The 26,464-nt window shown below is 45.2% G+C and overlaps 1 protein-coding gene across 2 annotated transcripts in view; it reads left to right on the top strand.

Annotated features, from left to right (window-relative positions):
- LOC147730265 (transient receptor potential cation channel subfamily V member 1-like) overlaps window positions 1-26,464 on the top strand; it is a 189,825-nt gene that overhangs the window by 130,338 nt on the left and 33,023 nt on the right. For both annotated transcript variants that reach the window (XM_086955034.1, XM_086955036.1), the window contains exons 5-7: window positions 15,226-15,366; window positions 17,454-17,752; window positions 21,943-22,131. In XM_086955034.1, the coding sequence (XP_086811160.1) occupies window positions 15,226-15,366; window positions 17,454-17,752; window positions 21,943-22,131 (629 nt within the window). The remainder of the gene's footprint in view (window positions 1-15,225; window positions 15,367-17,453; window positions 17,753-21,942; window positions 22,132-26,464) is intronic.

The following is a 26,464-nucleotide window of genomic DNA, read 5'->3' as shown; positions in this document are numbered from 1 at the left end:
GTAGTCGAAATTTTACTTCATTTTTGAAAAGTGAATGAAGGGATGGTCCTGATCTCTGGGGGAAGAGCTTTCCAAATTCTTGGGGTAATTCCAGAGGAAGTTCTCTTATAGATTTTCTTTTTGTAAAATTGTTGGGGTTTCAGCAGTAGGGAGCATGTACTACGAGAAGGTCTATTCCTTCAGGATAGAACCAGTTTCTGAGCCAGGTAGCGAGGAGTGTTGTGGTGGATGGCTTTGTACGTCATGCATGCTATTTTTAGGTGGATCCTAGCTTCATAGGGGAGCCAGTTCAGAGAGTGATCATTTTTCTTTATGCCTGTGATGAGCTGTGCAGCCACATTGAGGGTAGCCATCAGCAGTGCTAGTTTTATTTTTGGTAGGCCAACGAGGGTAGTATTCCCATAGACACGTTTGGGTATCAGGAGAGCCTGAACCGCCATCTTGAAATCTGCATTGGGTAGGAAATGCTTTAGTTCCTTAAGACGTGGAGTTGGAAATTGACCGTTCTGGTTTTGGAGCGGATGTGATTCAGCATGGAGAGGTTGTTGTCTAGTGTTATTCCTAGGGATTTTCTGACTCAACAATATGTGGCGTACAGATCAAGTCGGTGAGTAGTGGGAGCCAGTCTTTGATGTTAGAAATGGGGTTGGGAGGCGAGATTAATAGGAATTAGGTTTCAAAGGGGTTACATTTGAGGTGGCTAAGAGTTAATCAGTGTTGAGTTTTGTTCAGGATGTTATTGAGAGTGCTGATGTTGTTAGGGGAGATAATATTCATGTACGATTGGGTATCATCAGTGCTCATATGGTAGGAGATGTTAGAGTGTTTGAGGATTTCAGTCAGGGGTTCCATGTAATGATTAAACAGGGTGGGGAAAAGTGAAGAACCTTGGAAAACCCGATAGTGACCAGCGTCTGATTGGATAAGTCATGATTGATTGGGCCTCGTTGAGATCTGTTTTGTAGGAATGAGAAGAACCATTTTAAGACAGTACCAGAGAGACCCATCCTAAGTTCTGAGAGGTTCAGTAGGGTTTCATGTTTGACTGTGTCAAACGCTGCTGATAGGTCAAGAAGGATTAAAAGACAGGATTCATTATGATCGCGAAAGCGTGAAGCATCATTGCCAATGTGGACGATGGCTGTTTTAGTACTGTGACCTGGTCTGAAATCAGATTGGCAGTGGTCGAGGAGTTGGTGCTGGTCAATGTGATTGCAAAGTTGTTAATGAACACATTTTTCCAGGAGCTTGGTTAAAATTGGGATGCTCGAAATGGGGCAAAAGATTGTTGGGATCAGAGTGGTCCACGTCTGGCTTTTTCAGTATAGGTGTGACTTATCCACTTTTTAGACAGTCTGGCACGGTGCCTTGCATAAGAGAGGCATTGATCATTATGGTCCATAGGGGTATCAGGAGTTATGAAATTTCCTTGAGGAATTTGGAGGGAGAGGGTCATTGAAGTGGTATGAAAGTTTAGTGGAAGACAGTAGTTTTGAGATGTCAGAGCCCTCACATGTCTGAAAGATGGACCACAAGGCATTGTATTTGGGTTTAAAGAGAAGGTTGCTACAACAAATTTCCTGTGAGCTGAAGGTACATTGTGGCTGTGTTTCAGACAGTAGGTAATTCACAGCAGTACAGAGCTCATTGTCAATTGACTTAGTTTTCTCCAAAAGGAGGAAAATGTTTGAAGATTAGGAAGGATTGTAGTGTCAGTTGAGCAGGATTTAGTTTCTCATTAGTTTGTTTTTTCACCAGTACAAAAAGGTCTTTTTAGATGATTGAAGGCTGTATCCAGTTGCTGATGGAAAAATTATGATTTGGCACTTCTGATGCACCTATTGTAGTGCTTTATTTTTTTATGCAACCGTTTAAGGTTTGAAAGAAACGGGGTATGTCTCCACACTCCTTCTGCAAGTCTAAGGGCACAGCATTCCTCATTAAGGCTACAGTTGAACCAAGTATTAGTTCTTCTTATCGGGACTCTTTTTAATCAGTTGGGGGCAATGGAGTCCATGATGTTAGACATAGAGCTAAATTAGTGCTTAGTGAGGTCCTGAGCATCAACCATATCGATGGGAGGAGACAAGAGGTTAAGACTGGTGGTGGATATCAACTCTATATTGAGATTGAGGGTGCTACTGATCGAATGTTTAGTTTTCACGGGCTGACCTTAGCGGATGTTTCCTTTTCAGCAATGGAGAAGGTAATGCTGTGATGATCCGTCCAATCACAGGGTGAATTAAAATCCAATAGTATGGTATTTTCCTTAGCTATGATTAAGTCTAAGATGGCCCCTTTAGAAGAGTAGGGTGGTTACAGACTTGGGCCAGGTTGAGTTTGTGGAGGAAAGTCTTAAAGAAATTCACTAGTGGATCTTTAGTGTTGTTCCAATGAATGTTGAAGTCACCTAGGAAAATTTGGTTGTTGTATGGGGTAAGGCTGGTGCAGATGATCTCCATGATTTGTTCGATGAAGGTAAGACAGGGACTGGACAGAACACAGCCTATTCAGGTGTAAGTGAATCCTGGCAGTGATAGTCCACTGAGTCACACCTAAGTTGCCTTTGTGTGTGGCTGTCTAGGAGGAATACACAAAGCACACCTGCCAAATACACCTAGGGCCCGATGTAGGTGGCAAATACCGGTCGGAAACGGCGGAATTCGGCCGTTTCCGACCGGTATTTGGCATCTTGAGATGTAGGGGGCCAGATTTTACAGATTCTGTAAATTTACCGAATCGGTAAATTTACAGAATCTGTAAAATACAGAATCGGTATTTTTACCGATTCGGTAATTCCCAGATGTAGGTGGGACTCTTCTGAGTCCCAAAGGCCCTACAAATTTGGTATTTTACCACCCAATCCAATTGGGTGTTAAAATACCGAATTCAGGTGTGCATGCACAAGTGTGCATGCACACCTAGCTATGTGACAGACAGACATGCCCTTAGGGCATGTCTGTGTGCCACATGGCGCACATGCCTATTTTTGGGGTGCCAGAGGGTGTCAAAGTGACACCCCCTGCACCCTTGCAAAATTCGGTATTTACCGATTCTGTAATTACAGAATCGGTATTGCCCATTGATTCTTATGGGCTTTAAGGCCCATAGGAATCAATGGGCAATACAGATTCGGTTTTTACAGATTCGGTAAATACCGAATCTTAACGATTCGGTATTTACAGAATCTGTAATACCTACATCTCCCCCCTTCATATTTACAGACTCTTAAATACTGAATTGGTAAAATTCGGTATTTAAAAGTCGGTAAATATGAATTACCTACATCTGGCCCCTAGTCATGTGCCCATAGACAGACAGGGTGGTGTGGAGTGCAAAAAACGATGGATTTAGGCCCAGATCCTTGTACTGGGGTGAATGTAAGACATTGATCTACATTCTGTCCATCAAATTGTTTTTTGTAATTTTCTCCCTGAGTGTACTGGGGTAGCTCAGACGTGGGTCCCAGAGCCTCCACACCACTGGAGTCAAGCTAGCCGGGCTGATGAGAGGTGTTACCTCGAAACCGGTCCGGTCCTCGGATGCTTGATTCCGTTCTGGGAAAGATATGGCTGTGTAGTTCGGACTGGACTGTTCCCATGGGGCACAGGGTCAGAGCTGATTTGCATAAAGCCATTATCTAACCCAGGGTGGTGTGCAGTGCAAAAAACGATGGATTTAGGCCCAGATCCTTGTACTGGGGTGAATGTAAGACATTGATCTACATTCTGTCCATCAAATTGTTTTTTGTAATTTTCTCCCTGAGTGTACTGGGGTAGCTCAGACGTGGGTCCCAGAGCCTCCACACCACTGGAGTCAAGCTAGCCGGGCTGATGAGAGGTGTTACCTTGAAACCGGTCCGGTCCTCGGATGCTTTATTCCAGTCTGGGAAAGATATGGCTGTGTAGTTCGGACTGGACTGTTCCCATGGGGCACAGGGTCAGAGCTGATTTGCATGAAGCCATTATCTAACCCAGGGTGGTGTGGAGTGCAAAAAACAATGGATTTAGGCCCAGATCCTTGTACTGGGGTGAATGTAAGACATTGATCTACATTCTGTCCATCAAATTGTTTTTTGTAATTTTCTCCCTGAGTGTACTGGGGTAGCTCAGACGTGGGTCCCAGAGCCTCCACACCACTGGAGTCAAGCTAGCCGGGCTGATGAGAGGTGATACCTCGAAACCGGTCCGGTCCTCGGATGCTTGATTCCGGTCTGGGAAAGATATGGCTGTGTAGTTCGGACTGGACTGTTCCCATGGGGCACAGGGTCAGAGCTGATTTGCATAAAGCCATTATCTAACCCAGGGTGGTGTGGAGTGCAAAAAACGATGGATTTAGGCCCAGATCCTTGTACTGGGGTGAATGTAAGACATTGATCTACATTCTGTCCATCAAATTGTTTTTTGTAATTTTCTCCCTGAGTGTACTGGGGTAGCTCAGACGTGGGTCCCAGAGCCTCCACACCACTGGAGTCAAGCTAGCCGGGCTGATGAGAGGTCTTACCTCGAAACCGGTCCGGTCCTCGGATGCTTGATTCCGGTCTGGGAAAGATATGGCTGTGTAGTTCGGACTGGACTGTTCCCATGGGGCACAGGGTCAGAGCTGATTTGCATAAAGCCATTATCTAACCCAGGGTGGTGTGGAGTGCAAAAAACGATGGATTTAGGCCCAGATCCTTGTACTGAGGTGAATGTAAGACATTGATCTACATTCTGTCCATCAAATTGTTTTTTGTAATTTTCTCCCTGAGTGTACTGGGGTAGCTCAGACGTGGGTCCCAGAGCCTCCACACCACTGGAGTCAAGCTAGCCGGGCTGATGAGAGGTGTTACCTCGAAACCGGTCCGGTCCTCGGATGCTTGATTCCGGTCTGGGAAAGATATGGCTGTGTAGTTCGGACTGGACTGTTCCCATGGGGCACAGGGTCAGAGCTGATTTGCATAAAGCCATTATCTAACCCAGGGTGGTGTGGAGTGCAAAAAACGATGGATTTAGGCCCAGATCCTTGTACTGGGGTGAATGTAAGACATTGATCTACATTCTGTCCATCAAATTGTTTTTTGTAATTTTCTCCCTGAGTGTACTGGGGTAGCTCAGACATGGGTCCCAGAGCCTCCACACCACTGGAGTCAACCTAGCCGGGCTGATGAGAGGTGTTACCTCGAAACCGGTCCGGTCCTCGGATGCTTGATTCCGGTCTGGGAAAGATATGGCTGTGTAGTTCGGACTGGACTGTTCCCATGGGGCACAGGGTCAGAGCTGATTTGCATAAAGCCATTATCTAACCCAGGGTGGTGTGGAGTGCAAAAAACGATGGATTTAGGCCCAGATCCTTGTACTGGGGTGAATGTAAGACATTGATCTACATTCTGTCCATCAAATTGTTTTTTGTAATTTTCTCCCTGAGTGTACTGGGGTAGCTCAGACGTGGGTCCCAGAGCCTCCACACCACTGGAGTCAAGCTAGCCGGGCTGATGAGAGGTGTTACCTCGAAACCGGTCCGGTCCTCGGATGCTTGATTCCAGTCTGGAGAAGAAATGGCTGTGTAGTTCGGACTGGACTGTTCCCATGGGGCACAGGGTCAGAGCTGATTTGCATAAAGCCATTATCTAACCCAGGGTGGTGTGGAGTGCAAAAAACGATGGATTTAGGCCCAGATCCTTGTACTGGGGTGAATGTAAGACATTGATCTACATTCTGTCCATCAAATTGTTTTTTGTAATTTTCTCCCTGAGTGTACTGGGGTAGCTCAGACGTGGGTCCCAGAGCCTCCACACCACTGGAGTCAAGCTAGCCAGGCTGATGAGAGGTGTTACCTCGAAACCGGTCCGGTCCTCGGATGCTTGATTCCGGTCTGGGAAAGATATGGCTGTGTAGTTCGGACTGGACTGTTCCCATGGGGCACAGGGTTAGAGCTGATTTGCATAAAGCCATTATCTAACCCAGGGTGGTGTGGAGTGCAAAAAACGATGGATTTAGGCCCAGATCCTTGTACTGGGGTGAATGTAAGACATTGATCTACATTCTGTCCATCAAATTGTTTTTTGTAATTTTCTCCCTGAGTGTACTGGGGTAGCTCAGACGTGGGTCCCAGAGCCTCCACACCACTGGAGTCAAGCTAGTTACCTCGAAACCGGTCCGGTCCTCGGATGCTTGATTCCGGTCTGGGAAAGATATGGCTGTGTAGTTCGGACTGGGTCCCAGAGCCTCCACACCACTGGAGTCAAGCTAGCCGGGCTGATGAGAGGTGTTACCTCGAAACCGGTCCGGTCCTCGGATGCTTGATTCCGGTCTGGGAAAGATATGGCTGTGTAGTTCGGACTGGACTGTTCCCATGGGGCACAGGGTCAGAGCTGATTTGCATAAAGCCATTATCTAACCCAGGGTGGTGTGGAGTGCAAAAAACGATGGATTTAGGCCCAGATCCTTGTACTGGGGTGAATGTAAGACATTGATCTACATTCTGTCCATCAAATTGTTTTTTGTAATTTTCTCCCTGAGTGTACTGGGGTAGCTCAGACGTGGGTCCCAGAGCCTCCACACCACTGGAGTCAAGCTAGCCAGGCTGATGAGAGGTGTTACCTCGAAACCGGTCCGGTCCTTGGATGCTTGATTCCGGTCTGGGAAAGATATGGCTGTGTAGTTCGGACTGGACTGTTCCCATGGGGCACAGGGTCAGAGCTGATTTGCATAAAGCCATTATCTAACCCAGGGTGGTGTGGAGTGCAAAAAACGATGGATTTAGGCCCAGATCCTTGTACTGGGGTGAATGTAAGACATTGATCTACATTCTGTCCATCAAATTGTTTTTTGTAATTTTCTCCCTGAGTGTACTGGGGTAGCTCAGACGTGGGTCCCAGAGCCTCCACACCACTGGAGTCAAGCTAGCCGGGCTGATGAGAGGTGTTACCTCGAAACCGGTCCGGTCCTCGGATGCTTGATTCCGGTCTGGGAAAGATATGGCTGTGTAGTTCGGACTGGACTGTTCCCATGGGGCACAGGGTCAGAGCTGATTTGCAAAAAGCCATTATCTAACCCAGGGTGGCGTGGAGTGCAAAAAACGATGGATTTAGGCCCAGATCCTTGTACTGGGGTGAATGTAAGACATTGATCTACATTCTGTCCATCAAATTGTTTTTTGTAATTTTCTCCCTGAGTGTACTGGGGTAGCTCAGACGTGGGTCCCAGAGCCTCCACACCACTGGAGTCAAGCTAGCCGGGCTGATGAGAGGTGTTATCTCGAAACCGGTCCGGTCCTTGGATGCTTGATTCCGGTCTGGGAAAGATATGGCTGTGTAGTTCGGACTGGACTGTTCCCATGGGGCACAGGGTCAGAGCTGATTTGCATAAAGCCATTATCTAACCCAGGGTGGTGTGGAGTGCAAAAAACGATGGATTTAGGCCCAGATCCTTGTACTGGGGTGAATGTAAGACATTGATCTACATTCTGTCCATCAAATTGTTTTTTGTAATTTTCTCCCTGAGTGTACTGGAGTAGCTCAGACATGGGTCCCAGAGCCTCCACACCACTGGAGTCAAGCTAGCCGGGCTGATGAGAGGTGTTACCTCGAAACCGGTCCGGTCCTCGGATGCTTGATTCCGGTCTGGGAAAGATATGGCTGTGTAGTTGGGACTGGACTGTTCCCATGGGGCACAGGGTCAGAGCTGATTTGCATTAAGCCATTATCTAACCCAGGGTGGTGTGGAGTGCAAAAAACGATGGATTTAGGCCCAGATCCTTGTACTGGGGTGAATGTAAGACATTGATCTACATTCTGTCCATCAAATTGTTTTTTGTAATTTTCTTCCTGAGTGTACTGGGGTAGCTCAGACGTGGGTCCCAGAGCCTCCACACCACTGGAGTCAAGCTAGCCGGGCTGATGAGAGGTGTTACTTCGAAACCGGTCCGGTCCTCGGATGCTTGATTCCGGTCTGGGAAAGATATGGCTGTGTAGTTCGGACTGGACTGTTCCCATGGGGCACAGGGTCAGAGCTGATTTGCATAAAGCCATTATCTAACCCAGGGTGGTGTGGAGTGCAAAAAACGATGGATTTAGGCCCAGATCCTCGTACTGGGGTGAATGTAAGACATTGATCTACATTCTGTCCATCAAATTGTTTTTTGTAATTTTCTCCCTGAGTGTACTGGGGTAGCTCAGACGTGGGTCCCAGAGCCTCCACACCACTGGAGTCAAGCTAGCCGGGCTGATGAGAGGGGTTACCTCGAAACCGGTCCGGTCCTTGGATGCTTGATTCCGGTCTGGGAAAGATATGGCTGTGTAGTTCGGACTGGACTGTTCCCATGGGGCACAGGGTCAGAGCTGATTTGCATAAAGCCATTATCTAACCCAGGGTGGTGTGGAGTGCAAAAAACGATGGATTTAGGCCCAGCTCCTTGTACTGGGGTGAATGTAAGACATTGATCTACATTCTGTCCATCAAATTGTTTTTTGTAATTTTCTCCCTGAGTGTACTGGGGTAGCTCAGACGTGGGTCCCAGAGCCTCCACACCACTGGAGTCAAGCTAGCCGGGCTGATGAGAGGTGTTACCTCGAAACCGGTCCGGTCCTCGGATGTTTGATTCCGGTCTGGGAAAGATATGGCTGTGTAGTTCAGACTGGACTGTTCCCATGGGGCACAGGGTCAGAGCTGATTTGCATAAAGCCATTATCTAACCCAGGGTGGTGTGGAGTGCAAAAAATGATGGATTTAGGCCCATATCCTTGTACTGGGGTGAATGTAAGACATTGATCTACATTCTGTCCATCAAATTGTTTTTTGTAATTTTCTCCCTGAGTTTACTGGGGTAGCTCAGACGTGGGTCCCAGAGCCTCCACACCACTGGAGTCAAGCTAGCCTGGCTGATGAGAGGTGTTACCTCGAAACCGGTCCGGTCCTCGGATGCTTGATTCCGGTCTGGGAAAGATATGGCTGTGTAGTTCGGACTGGACTGTTCCCATGGGGCACAGGGTCAGAGCTGATTTGCAGAAAGCCTTTATCTAACCCAGGGTGGTGTGGAGTGCAAAAAACGATGGATTTAGGCCCAGATCCTTGTACTGGGGTGAATGTAAGACATTGATCTACATTCTGTCCATCAAATTGTTTTTTGTAATTTTCATAGACAGACTGCAGGCACCAAAGGGCTAAGGCAATAAAATGCCAACTTTCTAAAAGTGGCATTTTCAGAACGGTAATTTGAAATCCAATTTCACCATGAGTTAGGATTTTAACTTAGGATTCCACTGATACCAAATTTGAATCAATCCTATCTTCCCATTTGGAAATGCCACTTATAATATGTAATAAGGTAATCCCAAGGTTATCCAATGGGAGATATAAGCTGTGCAACAGTGAAAAACTAATTAAGAGTTTTTCACTACCAGGACATGTAAGACTTAGAAGCTCTTGTCCTGCTTTTTTTATACATTGTACTTTGCATTGTACCTTGTCCTCTGGGCTGTAAAGGGCCTACCCTAAGGAGTACTTATATGTATTAATAAAAAGAAAGGTTTGGGTCTGGCAAGAGGTTTATTTTCCCAGGTCAAAATGGCAGTGTAAAACTGCACTCACAGGCTGCAATGGCAGGCCTGAGATATGTTTAAAGTCAATATATGTGGATGGCACAATCAATACTGCAGGCCCACTAGTAGCATTTAATTTATACGTTCTGGGCACATGTATTGCCACTCTACTAGGGACTTACAAGTGAATTGAAAAGCCTACTGGATATAAGTCAATATTACCACGTTTAGAGGATAGAGCACATGCACTTTACCACTGATTGGCAGTGGTAAAGTAGTCAGACCTCTATGCCAGCAAAAATGAGGTTAAAAAAATGGAGGAGGTAGGTAAAAAGTTGGGGAGAAGACCACCCCAAGGCTGACAGGTCTAACAAAGGTTTAAAGGCCTGTTTACAGAAGTCAAGGACTTGTGGACAAAATCATTAAATGCGGTTTGGGGAAGGGAAGGGATGAACTTGAGCTGGACAGCCTAAAACAGATTGAGCCGGCAAATACAAAAGCAAGCAAGTGTGAGTTACAAACCATAAAGTCAATGATAAACAATGTGCTGAATGCATTCCCAGGGTAGCTTTGCAAACATCCCCAAAATCTTGTTAGCAAACCCTACACCTTCACTGTTTGGTAGGCTTCGGCCTAAAAGTGCTTCTGTTACAAAATATATTTAATTGTTCTAAAAAACAGGCATGACCTGTTTCTTAATGATGCCATTAAGATGGCTATGCCACAAGGTAGTGTGAAATACTGCGTTTTTTCTTCCCCCAGTGAACAGTTTTCTTTCATCACAACTTATGAGGTGCCCTTGAATTATAAACCAGAATCGATCCCTGCAAAGTTTTTTTCTGCAGGCCCCGCTATAGCTTATAAGAACACCACTGCTTAGGTAGTATACCATATATATATTTTTTCACCGTATCCCACCTTAGAGAAATCTATAAACTGGTTTAGGTTTGAGAAGACCTGTGCGACTCGCTTGATTAGTGCTAGAAGAATGCGGGCCCAATAGAAAAGGGCAAAAGACCCTACGTCTCCATCAATCTTTTTCCTCACCCATGTGACTACATTGCAAACAAAAATGAATTTCACTTAGAAATATTGCACATAGCATCAATGACTGTACATAGGTGATGTTAGTTTCATTGTTTTCATAGTTGGAATTAATGGCAGTTAGTATGTGACAGTTAGTGCAAGTGAACAACTCTGAGTGGCGACGAGAAACATAACAAATAGCATAAACTAGTACTAACTAAAGAACATAATGTGCACATGCATAACATACAGTGTACAAGTTTATAGGTGAACGGGGCACAAACTGTTTACAGTTTAATTTTGCAGCAGATCTTATCAGTGTGATTTTGAACTTCTCAATGGGGTCTTGCTCCTTTGAGTGGTATTTTTATTTGCCTGCTAAAATGTCTTCCTCTTTAAATAAATGTCTCACGTCCACCCTGTTTCTCTTGAAGTCTTGCAAAACCTTACTGTACTCTAATCAGAGTTTTAAGTGGGACGGGTCCTGCCGGAAGCGAGCAGCAGCAGTCTTTAAAAGGGGGCCTTGAAACAAGTCCCTATCGGGCTCAGTTTTATGCCCTGGCACAGGCGGTCTGTTTTTACCCGGACTGTAGTGACCAGGGCCAGACTGGGAACCAAAACCGGCCCTGGCAAAGTGTTTGACCGGCTCCCCTGCCCCCCGGGAGGTTGTGGGTGCCACCGAGCTAGGGTGACCAACTGGCATTGGTGCAAATTCAGGATGGTGAGTGTAAAAATTCAGGACAAAGGGTCAAAATTCAGGACACAAATTCAGGACAGGAGGTCAAAATTCAGGACAAAACTTCAGGACAATAGGTACGTTTTACAGACACATCAGAGGTCGCGCAATAGTATATAAGTAAGCCCAGTTATTTCCAAACATATTAAACCGTTTGCAAACCTAACCATCATGTATCCTTCCATCTATCATTTCACTCATCCATCCCTTCATCCATCCCCTCATCCATCCTTTCACTCATCTCCATTATCCATCCATTCATCCATCCACCATTTCACCCTATCCATCTGTACACTTATCCATCCACTCTTTATCCCATCCATCCATTCACTCATCCATTCAGCTATTTACCCTTTCACCAATCCAGCCATCCTTTCACTTACTAATCCTTCACCCATCCACTATTTTAGTCATCCATCCATCCTCCCTTTCTCTTTCCATCGACCCTTTCACTTAGCCATCCTTCCTTCCATCCATCCATCCATCTACTCATCCACTCATGAATCCATCCATTGATCCTATCACTCATCCATCTATCATTTCACTCCTTCACACATCTATTCATCCTTTTGTCCATCTACCCTCCCTTTCACTCACTCATCCATCCTTACATCCACCCTTTCACTCATACATCCATTCATTCATCCTTGCACTTATCAATCCATCAATCCATCCATCATTTCACTCATCCACCTACCCACCCATCATCCACCCAAAAATCCACCCACCCACCATCCACCCACCCACTCATCCATCCTTTCACCCACCCACCATCCAATCCACTGATCCATCCTTTCCCCCACCCACTATCCACCCACCCACTCATCCATCCATCCATCCTTTCACTCACCCACTCATCATCCATCCATCCTTTCACCCACCCACTCATCATCCATCCATCCTTTCACCCACCGACTCTCCATCCATCCATCCTTTCACCCACCCATCATCCATCCATCCGTCCTTCCCCTCATCATCCATCCTTCCCCTCATCATCCATCCATCCTTTTCCCTCATCATCCATCCATCCTTTTCCCTCATCATCCATCCATCCATCCTTCTACCCATCCACTCATCATCCATCCATCCTTCCCCTCATCATCCATCCATCCTTCCCCTCATCATCCATCCATCCTTTTACCCACCCCCTCATCATCCATCCATTCCCTAATCATCCATCCATCCATCCTTTCACGCACCCCCTCATCATCCATCCATCCACCCTTCCCCTCATCATCCATCCATCCACCCTTCCCCTCATCATCCATCCTTTCACCCACCCCCTCATCATCCATCCATCCATCCATCCCCTCATCATCCATCTATCCATCCATCCTTCCCCTCATCATCCATCCTTCCCCTCATCATCCATCCATCCATCCTTTCACCCACCCATCCATCCATCCTTCCCCTCTATCCATCCCCTCATCCATCCATCCATCCCTCATCCATCCATCCATCCCCTCACGCATCCCCTCATCTTTCCTTCCATCCATCCATCCCCTTACCCATCCATCCCCCCCTCATCCATCCATCCTTCCCCTCATCCATCCATCCTTCCCCTCATCCATCCATCCTTCCCCTCATCCATCCATCCCCTCATCCATCCATCCTTCCCCTCATCCATCCTTCCTTTCATCCATCATCCATCCTTCCCCTCACCCATCCATCCCATCCATTTATCCTTCCCCTCATCCATCCATCCATCCATCTCCTGATCCATCCATCCTTCCCCTCCATCCATCCACTCCATCCATCCATCCATTCATCCTTCCCCTCATCCATCCATCCATCCTTCCCCTCCATCCATCCATCCTTCTCCTCATCCATCATCCTTCCCCTCATCCATCTTTCCCCTCATCCATCATCCAGCTACCCTTCCACCCATACATCCAGCTATTTACATTTTCTCTCCATCCTTCCCCTCACTCATAAATCCATCCATCCTCTCTCATTAGCCATTTCTTCAATCTTTCATTCATCCATTCACCCTTTCACTAATTCATCCAGCCATTCACCCATCCCTTCACCCATCCCTTCACTTACTTACCTACTCGCCGACATTTCCATATTAATTTTGACCTGTGCCCTTTTGAGAAGAGGCCCATCAAGAACTTCACCCTCGCTGCATGGGCCGTTCCAGGACTGGGACGGAAGCCACCCAGGGAGGAGACAGGATCCACCACAGGGGGGACAAGAGCCACCACAGGTGGGGGTGGACTGGAGCCACAACATGGGGGGACAGGAGCCATCCCAGGCGTGGGGTGGACTGGAGCCACCACATGGGGGGGACAGGTGCCATCACTGAGGGGAGGGCAGGAGCCATCACAGGAGAGGGAACACAGGGGTGGGCATGCAGTATTCTAGTATCATCTTGGGCTCCTCTCCTGCACATGACAACGAGAAGACAGGCTCTCTGTCCAAAATGCCATCCCCCACTGTGATGTACAGTACTTACAGGAGATACTCTAAGAGAACTGATTGAACTGATTGTTCTCCATACTTTGTTAATCAGTGTGGGTGCGATTGTGCCATTTCTTTATTTTCTTACATTATAGACTGCATGTTTGAAGAACCGAGGTTTGCTTACAATTTAGTGACAGTAATTAAGCTCTGTGAAGAGAACCACGTGCTGCCTCGGTGTAATCAGGGGTGTAATCTGGCCGAGTCTCGGATGTTTGGGGCCCTGGGTAGAAATGGAATGTGTGAGCCCCCTTCTAAATAGCAGAGACATGACACATTCAGGGCTGTTTGCATGTGAATAGATGTCACTGCTCCTGAACCGGCAGCCCCTCCCTCTCAGTCACCTTCGAAGCACCTCTTAACAGGTCATCAAGGGCTGGAGGTGTGAGGGTAGCCATCCCGCTGTGCCTCTCCAATGCTGCGGGGCATCTGAGGAGCTTTGGTGCCGCATCGGAGTGAAGAAAAGAGGTGGGTGCAAGCTGTGCCGGCTTTAGGGTGGAGCAACCGGTGCCCTGTTAAAATGAAGGACAAATGGCGTCCGTTAAAGATTTCTTATCGGACAACGGACAGACGGCCGAAATTACGGACTGTCCGTGAAATTTACGGACGGTTGGTCACCCTACACCGAGCTCTTTGCCAGGGCCGGTTTTCGGACCGTTTTGTTACATGGTTTTTTTGCAGCTATGCTGCAAAAACGGCCCCGTAACAAAAACGGCCCACAGGGGCCCCAAAACGGCCCCTCACCCCTGCGGCGCACCAGGAGATTGCTCTGTGGCCGCTACGGCCAGTCCGGCCCTGGCAGTGACAGTACATCGATGGGCGTGTGATCATTTTGCTCACTAGTGGAGAAGTTACGGCAAGACGTCATGCCAGGTGGTCATTGTAGGGGAGAGAAATCCTTTAAAGATAGTCATTTTCTTTCATGGATGTTCCTTTTCTGGTTGAAACACAGGAGCAGCAACATCGTTGTGGTGTAACCAGGGCTTAAAGTGGGCTGGTCCTGCCAGTACTCTGCACCCAGAGTCCTTAAATGCAGGTGTTGAGACGGGTCCCTATCGGGCTCTCTATTTTACCCGCAGCCTCAGGGTGAAAGTGATGTGTTATAGTTCTTTCACAGTCTCATCATTTCAGAATGGAAGCATTTTCAGTATTATATACAGAAAAGCCATGGTTGTTGCTTCTTTATCTCATGCAAGTAACATCCACTGACCAAAGCCAATAGTCCTGACTTCATTTAAATATGATGTTACTTTTTGTATCATATCTAGATGCGATGACAGAAAAAGCAAATTACAAGTCAGGCGGCACACACTATGCTAAGCACACATTTTTACCTTAGCTGTTTTCAAGCCACTAGCTACAGCCCTAACTGCATAGGCCACGCCCCTCTGTGAGACCCAAGCCCCCCAGTTTTTTCACCCCACTTACCTGACTACTACGGTTCTGACTGTTTCACTCATTACCTCTTCTGTCTTTGCAGGTCATACGGCTTTGCACATGGCCATAGAGAAGAGGAACTTGGCATTGGTGGAGCTTCTGATGCGTCACAAAGCTGACGTGCACGCCAAAGCAGAGGGGGAGTTCTTCCGGAAGAAGGAGCGAGGCGTGGGCTTTTATTTCGGTGAGTTGCATTTTTTTCAGGTATCCTTTGGCGAGAACACCGCGCAGCAGAGCGCACCGAGTCTCCAACGCCTTCACAGTTTCCTGTTATAATTAAGAGAGGAGAAGTTTTGAGAGGTTAATAATTTCGTTTTTGACCGAAATTCGACTAAAGAGCTGTGAATGGGAAATGCCTGTATCTTATCCCTCTGCTAGGTTAGGGATTGAACATGACAGACAGCACTGAGTCATGTAAATTGGAATGGCAAAAAAAGAAATAAAAATGGATTCATAAAACTGAGCTATGGTATTATCTTGATGTAAATGAAAACCCTACATCTATAACTATTGTTATTCAATTGATCTGCGGCTAGTAGAGAGAAAATGCCGTTTATGGGGCAATACTTTAATTAATTAATTCATGTTTTTTTTTATATATGTATGTATGATTTGCTTTTTATATCACACATGCAAGGTGGGCCTGATTCCCACAGCATTTTGTTCACCTAATGTCAATTTAATCAAAAAAGAAAATCAATTTCCATGGTACATTCCCAATTCTGATTTACATTATAAGGACTGGTGAAATTTTACTCTTACAAGTAAGTCAGAATTTCTGATTTTGCCAGTGTAAATGTAGGGTTGGGTTTGTGGGTGTTTGTGCGTGTGCCAACTTGCAAAAGTAGGTGAACAGCCACAAACTCTACCCTGGAAGAAAGTGCAGGGGGTTAAGCAGGCATGCAGGGGGGTAAGGCGAGCCTAAAGTGTGCGGTTCAGATAAGGTAGAGTACTAGGTGTCCTGGCCTGTGTCACCACTTTGAGAAACTCACCGGCATTCTGCACGGGTATCGTATATGGTAGACATCTTACCAAAATCAATGATGATTCCTAGGTCTAAGATTGCAATGTTATTAATGCTCGGAAAAGTAAGACCGGGTTACAAAGTTTAATTTGTGAAGGAGTGAGACCTGCATTGCTACTTTGGCAGTCACCGTAGCGTAGTATTCGTTTTAAAGCACTCACAACACTTCTCATGGGTGGGATCTGGCCTATGCTAATTCTTAACATCTCATACAACGGAAAGAGAGCGGGAAAGTTGAGGGACCACACCTGTACTGATATCTACAACAATGGATGGGTTTGGGGTGTGTCAAGCCTCGCAACCTTCACAACATTTTGTGGCAAGCCCCACTATCTCCTAAAGTTGCATAGATTTACACTGTTCCCACATTCACCTGAAACATTTGACTGTTGCTACATTTCATGTCGCAATAGGAAAGTTGTAGAGAAATATTCTGCATACAATTGTTAGCGTGCATAGAAAACCTGTGCAAAAGGTTAACTTGAACAAAAAAGTCTGCATACTTTTTTCATCATTGCTGTGTTTAATTGGTTTGAAAAACAGAAGTCATCTTAATCTGACAAACTGCACAGCATTGAGAAATGATGGAAGTCTGGAGTGTTACAAAATGTTGCCAGCATGAAAAGCTTTGTAGGCTCCTAAAGCAAGCATAGCAACTTATAGAGCCTGAAGCACAGGGCATTGTCTGTACCGCTCCATGGGTGTCCGTTTAGCACAGTCTTACATTCCAGCATTCAGATCCTTCTGCGGGTGCACGGATATCCTTCACAACTGTCCGATACTTGCAAATAGCAAATTCCGCAGTCAATGGGGGAGTGACTTGCCCAATGAAGATACATTAGAGCCTTGTTCGGACCATCATGATCTGCTACAGTCTCTTGGTACAAAATATGACTTTCGCCGTCATTGCGGAGGAAGATGCATTTAATGACTCCCTGCCGGGCTATACATGATGCCATCTGGATTCACAGACATCCCCAGGCTCTCCATCCGGCTCTTGTAGAGCTCCCCACTCGAGGACTATATAAAATGGCGGCTTTGACACCATTGATGTGGTCTCAGGGATTCCAGCAAGTTGACTGGAGGGAGGCTCTTGATTTACTGCCTCGCTTCAGGATACCCATATTATGGATTTAATGCTGAACACATTGGGTTTAAAATAAAAGCATGTCAGAGGGCTCTGTTTAAGTCAAAGTAGCAAATGATAAACGTCATAGCTTGCTTATAACTTTCCCTTGCTTCTCCAGGTGAACTTCCACTCTCCTTGGCTGCCTGCACCAACCAACCCAGCATGGTCCATTATCTCATGGACAACCCCTACCGCAAGGCTGACATTGCTGCCCGGGACTCGGAGGGCAACACAGTGCTCCATGCCCTGGTGATGGTTGCTGATGACACAGAGGAGAACACCCAGTTTGTCACCAAGATGTATGATGAGATACTGCTCAGCAGCACACGCATGTACCCGGATCTGAGGATAGAGGAGCTGATGAACTGGAAGGAGCTAACACCCCTCATGCTTGCTGCAAAGTTGGGGAAGATAGAGGTGAGTCCACAACACTCATGTTGATGTTGGCATGTATGACCCTCTTGTTGACCCAAAAGATTAGTACAAGCGTCATTTACCCAACAACAATTCCTCTTTTCTTAAAAGTGACTAGTCTAAGGGGGGGCATTTTAAGTATAGCTGTCATACTTTTGCTTGCCTGATGGAGATCCCTTTTGCCTAAAGCCCTTCCATCAGTGTGGCAGTGTGGCAGAAACACTTTTTGTCAAAACAGAATGCTAAATGGGCTGACATACTGTTGCGGCCCACTCAGCATTTAATTTTGTTTTCAGAACTAAGGGCCATATGTACGACCACCCAAATTGCGCCTCGCAATTTGCGACACAATTGCAAGTCGCATTTTGTGAGTCAAAAATTGGGATGTAAACAGTGTCAGAGACACTGTTAGCGATTCACAATGGGGAGGCAAAATGCGAGGCTCATGAATATTAATGATCCACTCACAATTTGCGACACTATTGGGAACGGCAGGCCCTCCCAGGTTTGGTGGGATGCTGGGCTCAGCATACAACCATGTCTGGGACTGCTTATAAACAAAGCAGTTTTTGTTAATGCAGCCCATTTTCCTTAAAGGAAAACAGGATGCATTAAAAAAAAAAATTAAATGTTTTTGTTTCTTTTTTTAAAGGCAGGTAGTGGTCCCTGGGACCACTGCCTGCCCTTAAAAAATATTTTCAGAGCCAGTAACAAAAGGGAACCCTTCCCATTTGAGACTCCATTACCACCCTCTTAAAAAGAGTGGTAATTTGCAAGTGTTTTGCGATCGCAATTGCGGTAGCAAAACATTGGTACATGGCTTTGCGGTCACTATTAGGAAGGGAATGCCCCTTCCAAATAGCGAATCGCAAAACCTATTTAGCGAGTTGCAAATAAATTGCGATTGGCTAAGTAGGCTTTGTACATGGCCCATGAGGTTTTTTCATGCGTAAACGGGTCGCAAACCCATTTGCGCATGCAAAAATGGGTTGTACATCTGGCCCTAAATCTAAAAAAAAAAAAAGCCTTGTTTCTAAGGAACAAACCAGCAGGGAGTTTTCTCTCGGCTCGTGGTGCTACTGTTTGCTTTCCCCGCCCAAGTCCCTTGTGTAGGGAAAATCAGTGGTGGATACCCATTAGAAAACCAGCGCTTTCCCCATCATTAAGGCCCTCATTACAGATGGCCTGGTGACACATGTGTCAACAGTTGCACCCAATAAAATCTGACACCAAGGTGTTCGGAATTTATAGGATGTGATAATTATCTCGCACTCCGAGTTTTCCCATGAAAATCTGGCATAATATGCAGATGTTGGTGCTTACTGCAGGTAAACACACCATTTGGCATGTGTGACCACAGGAATTACTGTGCGCACCGGAAGTTAATGAGGCTCTGATCATGTGGGTCATAATGAGGAAAGTAGCCTATTAGGTAACCCAGGCAGGCTGGTTAGATTTCTACATGGCTGGGCACCCAGCCCGGTATGATTGAAGAGAGCAGTGAGCATGTGAAGGACTAAGTATGTGGGAGAAGAACAAGTTTGAGTGACATTCTGAGTCAGCACTTGATTATCTAATAACAAAAATACTTTTTTAAGCTTGAGCTTTAAATTGCACTTCTGCCATTTTCAAGTACTAAAAATTACTGTTACCAACGACGGCCTTGATAATGAGGGAGTCAGTGTTTTCCAACCGCTGTGACTGTATTTCCAACAGGGTCAGAATTGCCAACTGTGTGGTATTTACAACACCTGGTATTTACTCAGGGCCTCAGGCCTTACCAGCACTTTTGCACTGCGGGAGAGTCACTTTTCTGACGGTCCGGTGCTACGTCATATTTATAAGGCCACGTGAAGCCACTTGCTGTGGGTGTTCCCAGGCAACACCTATAGAACCCGACACATTCCCAGATTTACGAGAAATTGTAAACATGGGAATGTGTCAGAACCTAACTCCACCCTGTGATGGTGTTAGGGAGGCGCAACGAAGAGCAATGTTTTTATTTCTCCTCATGCTTTCCATTCTCTATGTGTGCTGCATACATAGAAAAAGGAAATCGCCTGAATTGATTGATTTTGTGCACAAACAAATTCAATAAGCACCGCAACGCAGGCACTCTTGCACCATGGTGCAAGGGTGCCTGAGTTGGCGCCGTATCACATAGAGATGCCACATTCCTGCCCTTTTGTTTTGACGCTGGGCAGCGCAGCAAGATTCCTTGCGGCACTGCCCTACATCAAAACCTCATATGTGAGGCCCTCAGTGTGTTAAATAGCACATATGAGCTTAAAGGTGTAGGAATGTGCACCGCTTAATCCGAAGTTTTATATGTTTCCGTGCAACCAGGGTATCGTTCCCCGTCTGGAACGTACTGAATACTCTCGCGTAGCAGCTGTACTGCAATTAGGTTGATAATGCGAGTTACATTTAACATACAATTACTGGATTGTCTCGAATTTAAGTAATGGACATTAACAGACCGCTAAAAACACTCGCAGGAATGAGCATGCACTATGTTTAAATTGATGGCAATGTTTATTTAATCATGTGTTTAACTTGTTTGATTTATTCATTCGATTTAAGTGGGCTTTGAAACTGATTGTAAGTTTTTTGGATTTTCAGAATCATTTCCCTGATGAAGGCGGGAGACCCTGCCGAAATGCATTGGATGTCATAAATTGGGAATTGTTATTATTTGGATATTAACTATGGAGAAGTGCTAATAAAGACACTTACGGATTAATTTAGGATTTTTGAACACTTATTTTGATAAAACTTGCTGGAGGACCAGCACAAACTTGTGCTCAGGGTGACAGCTATACTATTGCAGTACAGCTGCTACGGGAGAGTTAAATAGCACATACTCTTCTGCCATACTCTTAATAATTTTCATCCAAGTGTGCAATGTGCCAATCTCAGAAGGACAGAAGGTTAAGTTGACACTGCCAGGATTGTCCTGTAGGCAGGGCACAAGTCCTAAAAGAATAAGTGGGGGGACTAACCTAGTTAATCAGTATGCAAGCCACCTCACAGGAAGTGGCATCTTCAGAAGTGACATCAGATCTTAAGCCCTGGCATATATCTTTAACATGTATATCATGGGTACATTTGAGCACATTTCGAGTATACAGGGAACCCTCCTGATTTAGGCAGAAAATTCACATTTTTTTAAGCAATACATAAGGCAACGTTGCCTTGTGTCAGCGTAAACTTCCTCCACCGATTGTGCTTTACATGAAAAAATAGTGATATTTAAATCATTACACCTCCTCCTCAGGGGTAGTAAGCACTGTATAAATGCTATTTATTTTTGTGTAAATGCTGGGAAAGACCAACACATCTGACATTCTTACAGCACATGCAAACAAAGTCTGAAGAATGTGAAAAGCTGCTTCTCATAAGTATGTGTGAAGTGTGAACAAGGTGTGGGCCTATGTTTCCCCCCATTCTGCTTCATTTGCATCAGGTGTGAGGCTCCTGACTGCTCCCAGCTAGGAGACTCGAACAAAAGGAGGCCAGATGACCCCTCAGAAGGAGTCTGAACTAAAAAAGCCCCCTCCCCAAGTCTGAACTAAAAAAGCCTCCTCCCGCCTGCACATTGTTGCCGATCGAAAACAGACAACAACGTGTAGGCGCTGCTAAAAGTGTCCTGGTGTTTGAAAATTACACCTGGACGAATTCAGCATATTTTTCAATGGGGCCCAACTTCTTGGCAGGGTGGACGGTGTCCACCCTGTGAAAATAGTGGGTGGACGCTGTCCACCCGCATGTACCCCTGACACGCGCCCTGCCTGTAGGTCGCATCAGATTGTAGCAAGCAGTGCCTGCGTTATCATCACATCCATAAGGAGCATCAGCAGTGAAGGCATTCTTCAAACTTGATTCATAAAGTCTTATACATTATAACAGGGCTCCAAGATTTTAATGGAAAGCTTAATGTATACAGTACTATTCTCCTGAATCAACAGATCATCCTGATATGTGGTCTTTCTCTGGCACATCAAACTGTCTAAACTACATGAAGTTTCATAGTCAAGTCAGTGTGGTTTTGCCAGTATCCTGGCATGCGCCTAGCTCCCTGCCAGTGCTATTTGCTTTTCAATGCCTGTTGTGTGATCTCCCAGTGTAGGCCTTGCCACCTCTGAACTGCAAACCTGATGAATATTCTGAATTATTATTTTTTCTGCCTCTAGATTTTCAAACACATCGTGAGACGGGAAATGAAAGAGCCCGAACACCAGCACCTGTCTCGGAAGTTCACCGAATGGGCCTACGGGCCGCTGCACGGCTCCCTGTACGACCTGACGTCAGTCGATACCCACGAAAAGACCTCTGGAAAGAACTCAGTCGTGGAGATCATTGCTTTCGGAAGCGACAACCCAGTGAGTGCAAACTACGCAGAGAGTTGAAAAAACAGAATTTAACCGTTTTCGAACGGCGTTGGCCGAGTTTCTACCCAGGGCTTTAAGTGGGCCGGGTCTTGCTAGTGCTCAGCACTGGCAGTCCTCAAAAGCAGGCTCTGAGTAGGGTCCAAATCGGGCTGTCCATTGTTGCCCTCACTCTCAGGGTGGAAAAAATCTTAACCCTGCATCAGTACCACCCTTCACTGCCTTTGATGTAACTTCAAAGAAATTCGGTATATTTCTTTCACAGTCTCATCATTTCAGACCCGAAGCATTTTAAATATAATATACAACGAAGCCATTGTTGGTGCCTATTTATCTTATGCAACTAACAACCATTGACAAAGCCAATAGTCCTGGATTTTAAGTATAATGCTACTTGCATAATTATATGTCTGGATACAATGTCAAATACAGCAAAATACTAGTTGGGTGGCACACTCTACTAAGCATAGGTTTTCAGCTTAGGAGTTTTTAAGGCACACCCTTAATTGCATCGGCCTTGCCCCTTTTGAGAGACCCCGTGCCCTGTGTTTTTCATCCCACTTAAAGAACTGGTTATACCCATTTTCTCTATTCATATGCACACCATCACTAGCTTTCTTGGTGCGTTCCCACACTCCCACACACTATTGTAGTTATAAAAATGTGCAATGGCTGACAAAGTCTTGGCCATACATGACAATCCTCCCATGACATGCCCAGCCTTGTAAGGATAGCCAGAGGCATTTTTTGTAAAATCCTTCTCATTGGTAATAAAGGAAACAGCTTATTTCAGCAGATAATTATTTTAGATTCAGCAAGCACTTTGCTTTCTGTCCGAAGCCAAAGGCAGAATAAATACATCTTGCTGTGTGGGTTTCGGAGACCTGATCTGAAGTCATTCACTCTACCCTTGAAAATGAAAGCTTTCTTTGAAGAAAAACAACCTGTGCTACATCCTGAACCCAACATGAAATCCCAGGAGATTGCACAGCATGTGTTCTACAAAACTAAGGCCACAAACCAAGTGTTACAGGTAAGTAGGGTTTAGTTTCCAGATGATGGCCTTGCATATCGGAAAATGTCAAGGTGACCTGCACAAATGAGATCAATAATTATATGAATATATGTATCTATTTGGTATTTCTATAGCGCAAACCTAGCCAAAAGGCAGTGGACACTTTACATGATCAAAGACCAGCATAAAGTCAACAAGTCATAGGAAAGGAAGCTGGGTTGTAGATGAGTAATGCATTGTGATGTAGAATTCTTTAAAGAGGTGAGTCTTCAACTCTTTCCTAAATTGGTGCAGCACTGGGATTGTCCAGATTGATATGGGGATGTTGCTTCAGACAGGGCACAAGTCCTTAAAAAAGAAGTGGGGTGACTAACTAGTTTAGGCCGTAAGCAAGTGAAATCATGACACGTGCCATCACAGTGCATGATGTCACAACACGTGACATTGCATGTGACATCACAGGAAGTGACCTCACTTGAAGTGACATCAAAAGAAGTGACATTAGATATTAAGACCTCACACATATGATTATCAGGTATATAATGAGTACATTTAAGAGCATTATGAGATTTAACAAATTAGATTTGGCGTTGAGGATTTTGCCATAAAAGCCTTTGTTTCTCCTCTGTGGCATTTACATTTAAGTGTGAGGTTCCAGGCCGGCTCCAGTCAGGACATTAAAACAAAAGGAGGCCTGATGGCCCCTTAACTTCGGCCCAGTTGGAGGTGATAAAAAAAGCTCCCTCGCTGCCTGCACGTTGCTGCTTTGAAATTGAAAGCAGACAACGTACAAGTGCTGCTAAATGTGTCCGGTATCTTACACAGGTACAAGGTCAGCATAATTCTGCGGGTCCCAACTTCTAGTGTGTGTACCCCAAACTTGTGCCCTGCCTCTAGATCCTGGGTGCTTTTATAGAAATGAGCTCCTGTCTTGTTTTTTCTTTTTTATACTTCTTAGTCTGAAGTTTGATGGTGTCTGGCTGTGGGTGAACCGAGCACCACCAGGCATGGTGAGCTTGTATGCAAGATAAGCTGAGTTGCTAGTAGGGATAGCTCTGTAAGTGATGAAGGCGGTTTTCAATATGGTGTGTTGCGGGAAGGGGAGCCAAAGAACTTCCTTCAGTATGAGGTGATGTCATATTTCATTCGGCACTGGATGAGACGTTCTTCAACATAAAAGGGGCAGCTGTAGACTCTGGGAGGCTTTGGTGTAAGGTATTATCATCCTCCCCATGCTAGAGGATTTAAATAGCAGTTCAGAAGTTGCCTTCTGCAAGAAATGGTTTGACTTTCTTCAGAAGAGAGAGCCTCTAGTAGGCTGTTTTTTTTGGCAATGTGTCCCCTGAGGATGAGGTCAGTAGCCAGAGTGATTGCAAGTGACTAGGCATTCTACGAAAATTAGATTTTGAAGCTATTAAGGCATATGTCATCATTTAACATTTATACTGTATCTTGTTTGTTGTTCTTGGCAAATATTATGAATTTTGTTTTGGTCGGGTTGACCTTCATGTTAATGCTGAATATCCAGGTCATCCAGGTCTGGATCCAGGTCTGGATGATATGGAAAGCGTATTTGCGGTGTTGGATGTAGCAAGCAGATGAGACATCCAAGAAGAGTTGTCTATCATCACCATATTGGGGATTCTTGAACCTGTTATCTGTGAGTAGAGCACCAGGTGGTTCATGGAAAGTTTGAAGATGACAGAGGACAATATGGAACCACGGGGGACTCCACAGGTGATATGAATCTTTTGTGACCTCATGTGAACAAACTGGTGTCAGTTTAAAACAAAGAAGGAGAAGCAATGAAGGATATTGCAGGTGAATTCAGTTTGCGAGTTGAGGGTGCGTATGAGGGTGGGATGGTAAATTGTGTCAAAGGCAGCAGAGAGGTCCCGCAAAATAAGGGAGCAGGGGTCATCTTCATGTAGTGTACACAGCAGACATAATCAGTCTCCACAGCTCATAGCAATAACAATGCACTATTCATATAACAGTTAATGACACAGCTTTGCAGCTTTAAAGTACTTCAAATAATAGATACTAATATAACCCCTCAACTGAAAGGTTCAAGAGTTTCCATCTGCAGAAATAGTAAAAATTGTGTGTATCTGCCAAGAGTCAAGTCTGTTGCTTCCAGGTTGTACAAAGATCACAGCACCTGATTCTTCGCATTGAGACATCTTGAAAAACTGCTGTTAACAGTTCCTTGGCTCATTCACAGATCTAAATTGGCATCAGTAGAGCTACTGACCTTCTGGATACATACAGTTAATAGGTAATAGGATGACTACAGAAATGCTGCAAATCAAACCAGATAATGATAGGGATAGTTTTGTTAGTGAGGTACAGTGCTTAATTTGTAATACAATATGTGCAAGGGCCTCGCCAGTAGGCCACTGGAGATGTACCCACCCATTGCCATGCCAGCACTGACAATGACAATACCTATGCAACTACCAACTACAAGTGTCATTATTCAGAGTATTCCAGGCCCCCAAAGCTGTAAGAATGGCTTAGGTGTCAGGAATTAATTGTTTTTAATGTATATTGAATTCATAAACAACTGTTATTCTGCTCATCACTGAATTACACACACAGTGACACCATGTGGCAGACTGTTATAATACCAGTGTTCACAATTAAATACTGGTGCCGAACACCAGAAACCACAGGCTCAAATTAAGCACTGGTGAGGTTTAAATTTAGTGCATAAGATGCATGGTGAAAGAGGGCTGATTTATGATAAGCTGGTGTTTATCAATTCATTTTTTGATCTCTCAACTACTGTGCTAGACACAATACCCTGTAGCTTACTTAAGTCATTATAGCAGCTCCAAAAAGGCTGCTACCATTTCAGTTGGAGCATTGCTAATATTAAATGTGTAACAGTTTGGTTAACTGTGAACAGGATCTAACTGAAGCTAATGTTTTCCAGAGGAGTCCTTCATGGCCATTAAAAAGAAGAAAAAAAAATCCAACAGTTAGTAGCGCACATATAATTTCAGAAATGGAGTTGGCAATGATGGATTTTTACCAGGTCCCTAAAATGAAATCCTCTTTAACAAGCCTGCCAATTAGTTCAGTATTGTTTATGTCTCAGTTTATTTGTGTCATTTTATAAAATGCGAGCCTAGCCCAGAGGCAATCGAGCATTCGTTAGTCATAGGAAATACCATCTAGGTGGAGGTTCAGGATTGCGAGGAATAGAGGTCTGATTCACGCACAGAGCTACTTTGTAGAACATGAAACAACAAAGTTTCAACTAGGTCAAATTCATTTGAACTATCTTATTATAATAAGAGATAGTCT

The sequence above is a fragment of the Lissotriton vulgaris genome, chromosome 2_1, assembly GCF_964263255.1.
Source record: "Lissotriton vulgaris chromosome 2_1, aLisVul1.2, whole genome shotgun sequence".
Classification (NCBI taxonomy): Eukaryota; Metazoa; Chordata; class Amphibia; order Caudata; family Salamandridae; genus Lissotriton; species Lissotriton vulgaris.
The sequence above is the reverse complement of the archived record's forward strand: the minus strand, read 5'-3'. Positions and strand labels throughout refer to the sequence as shown.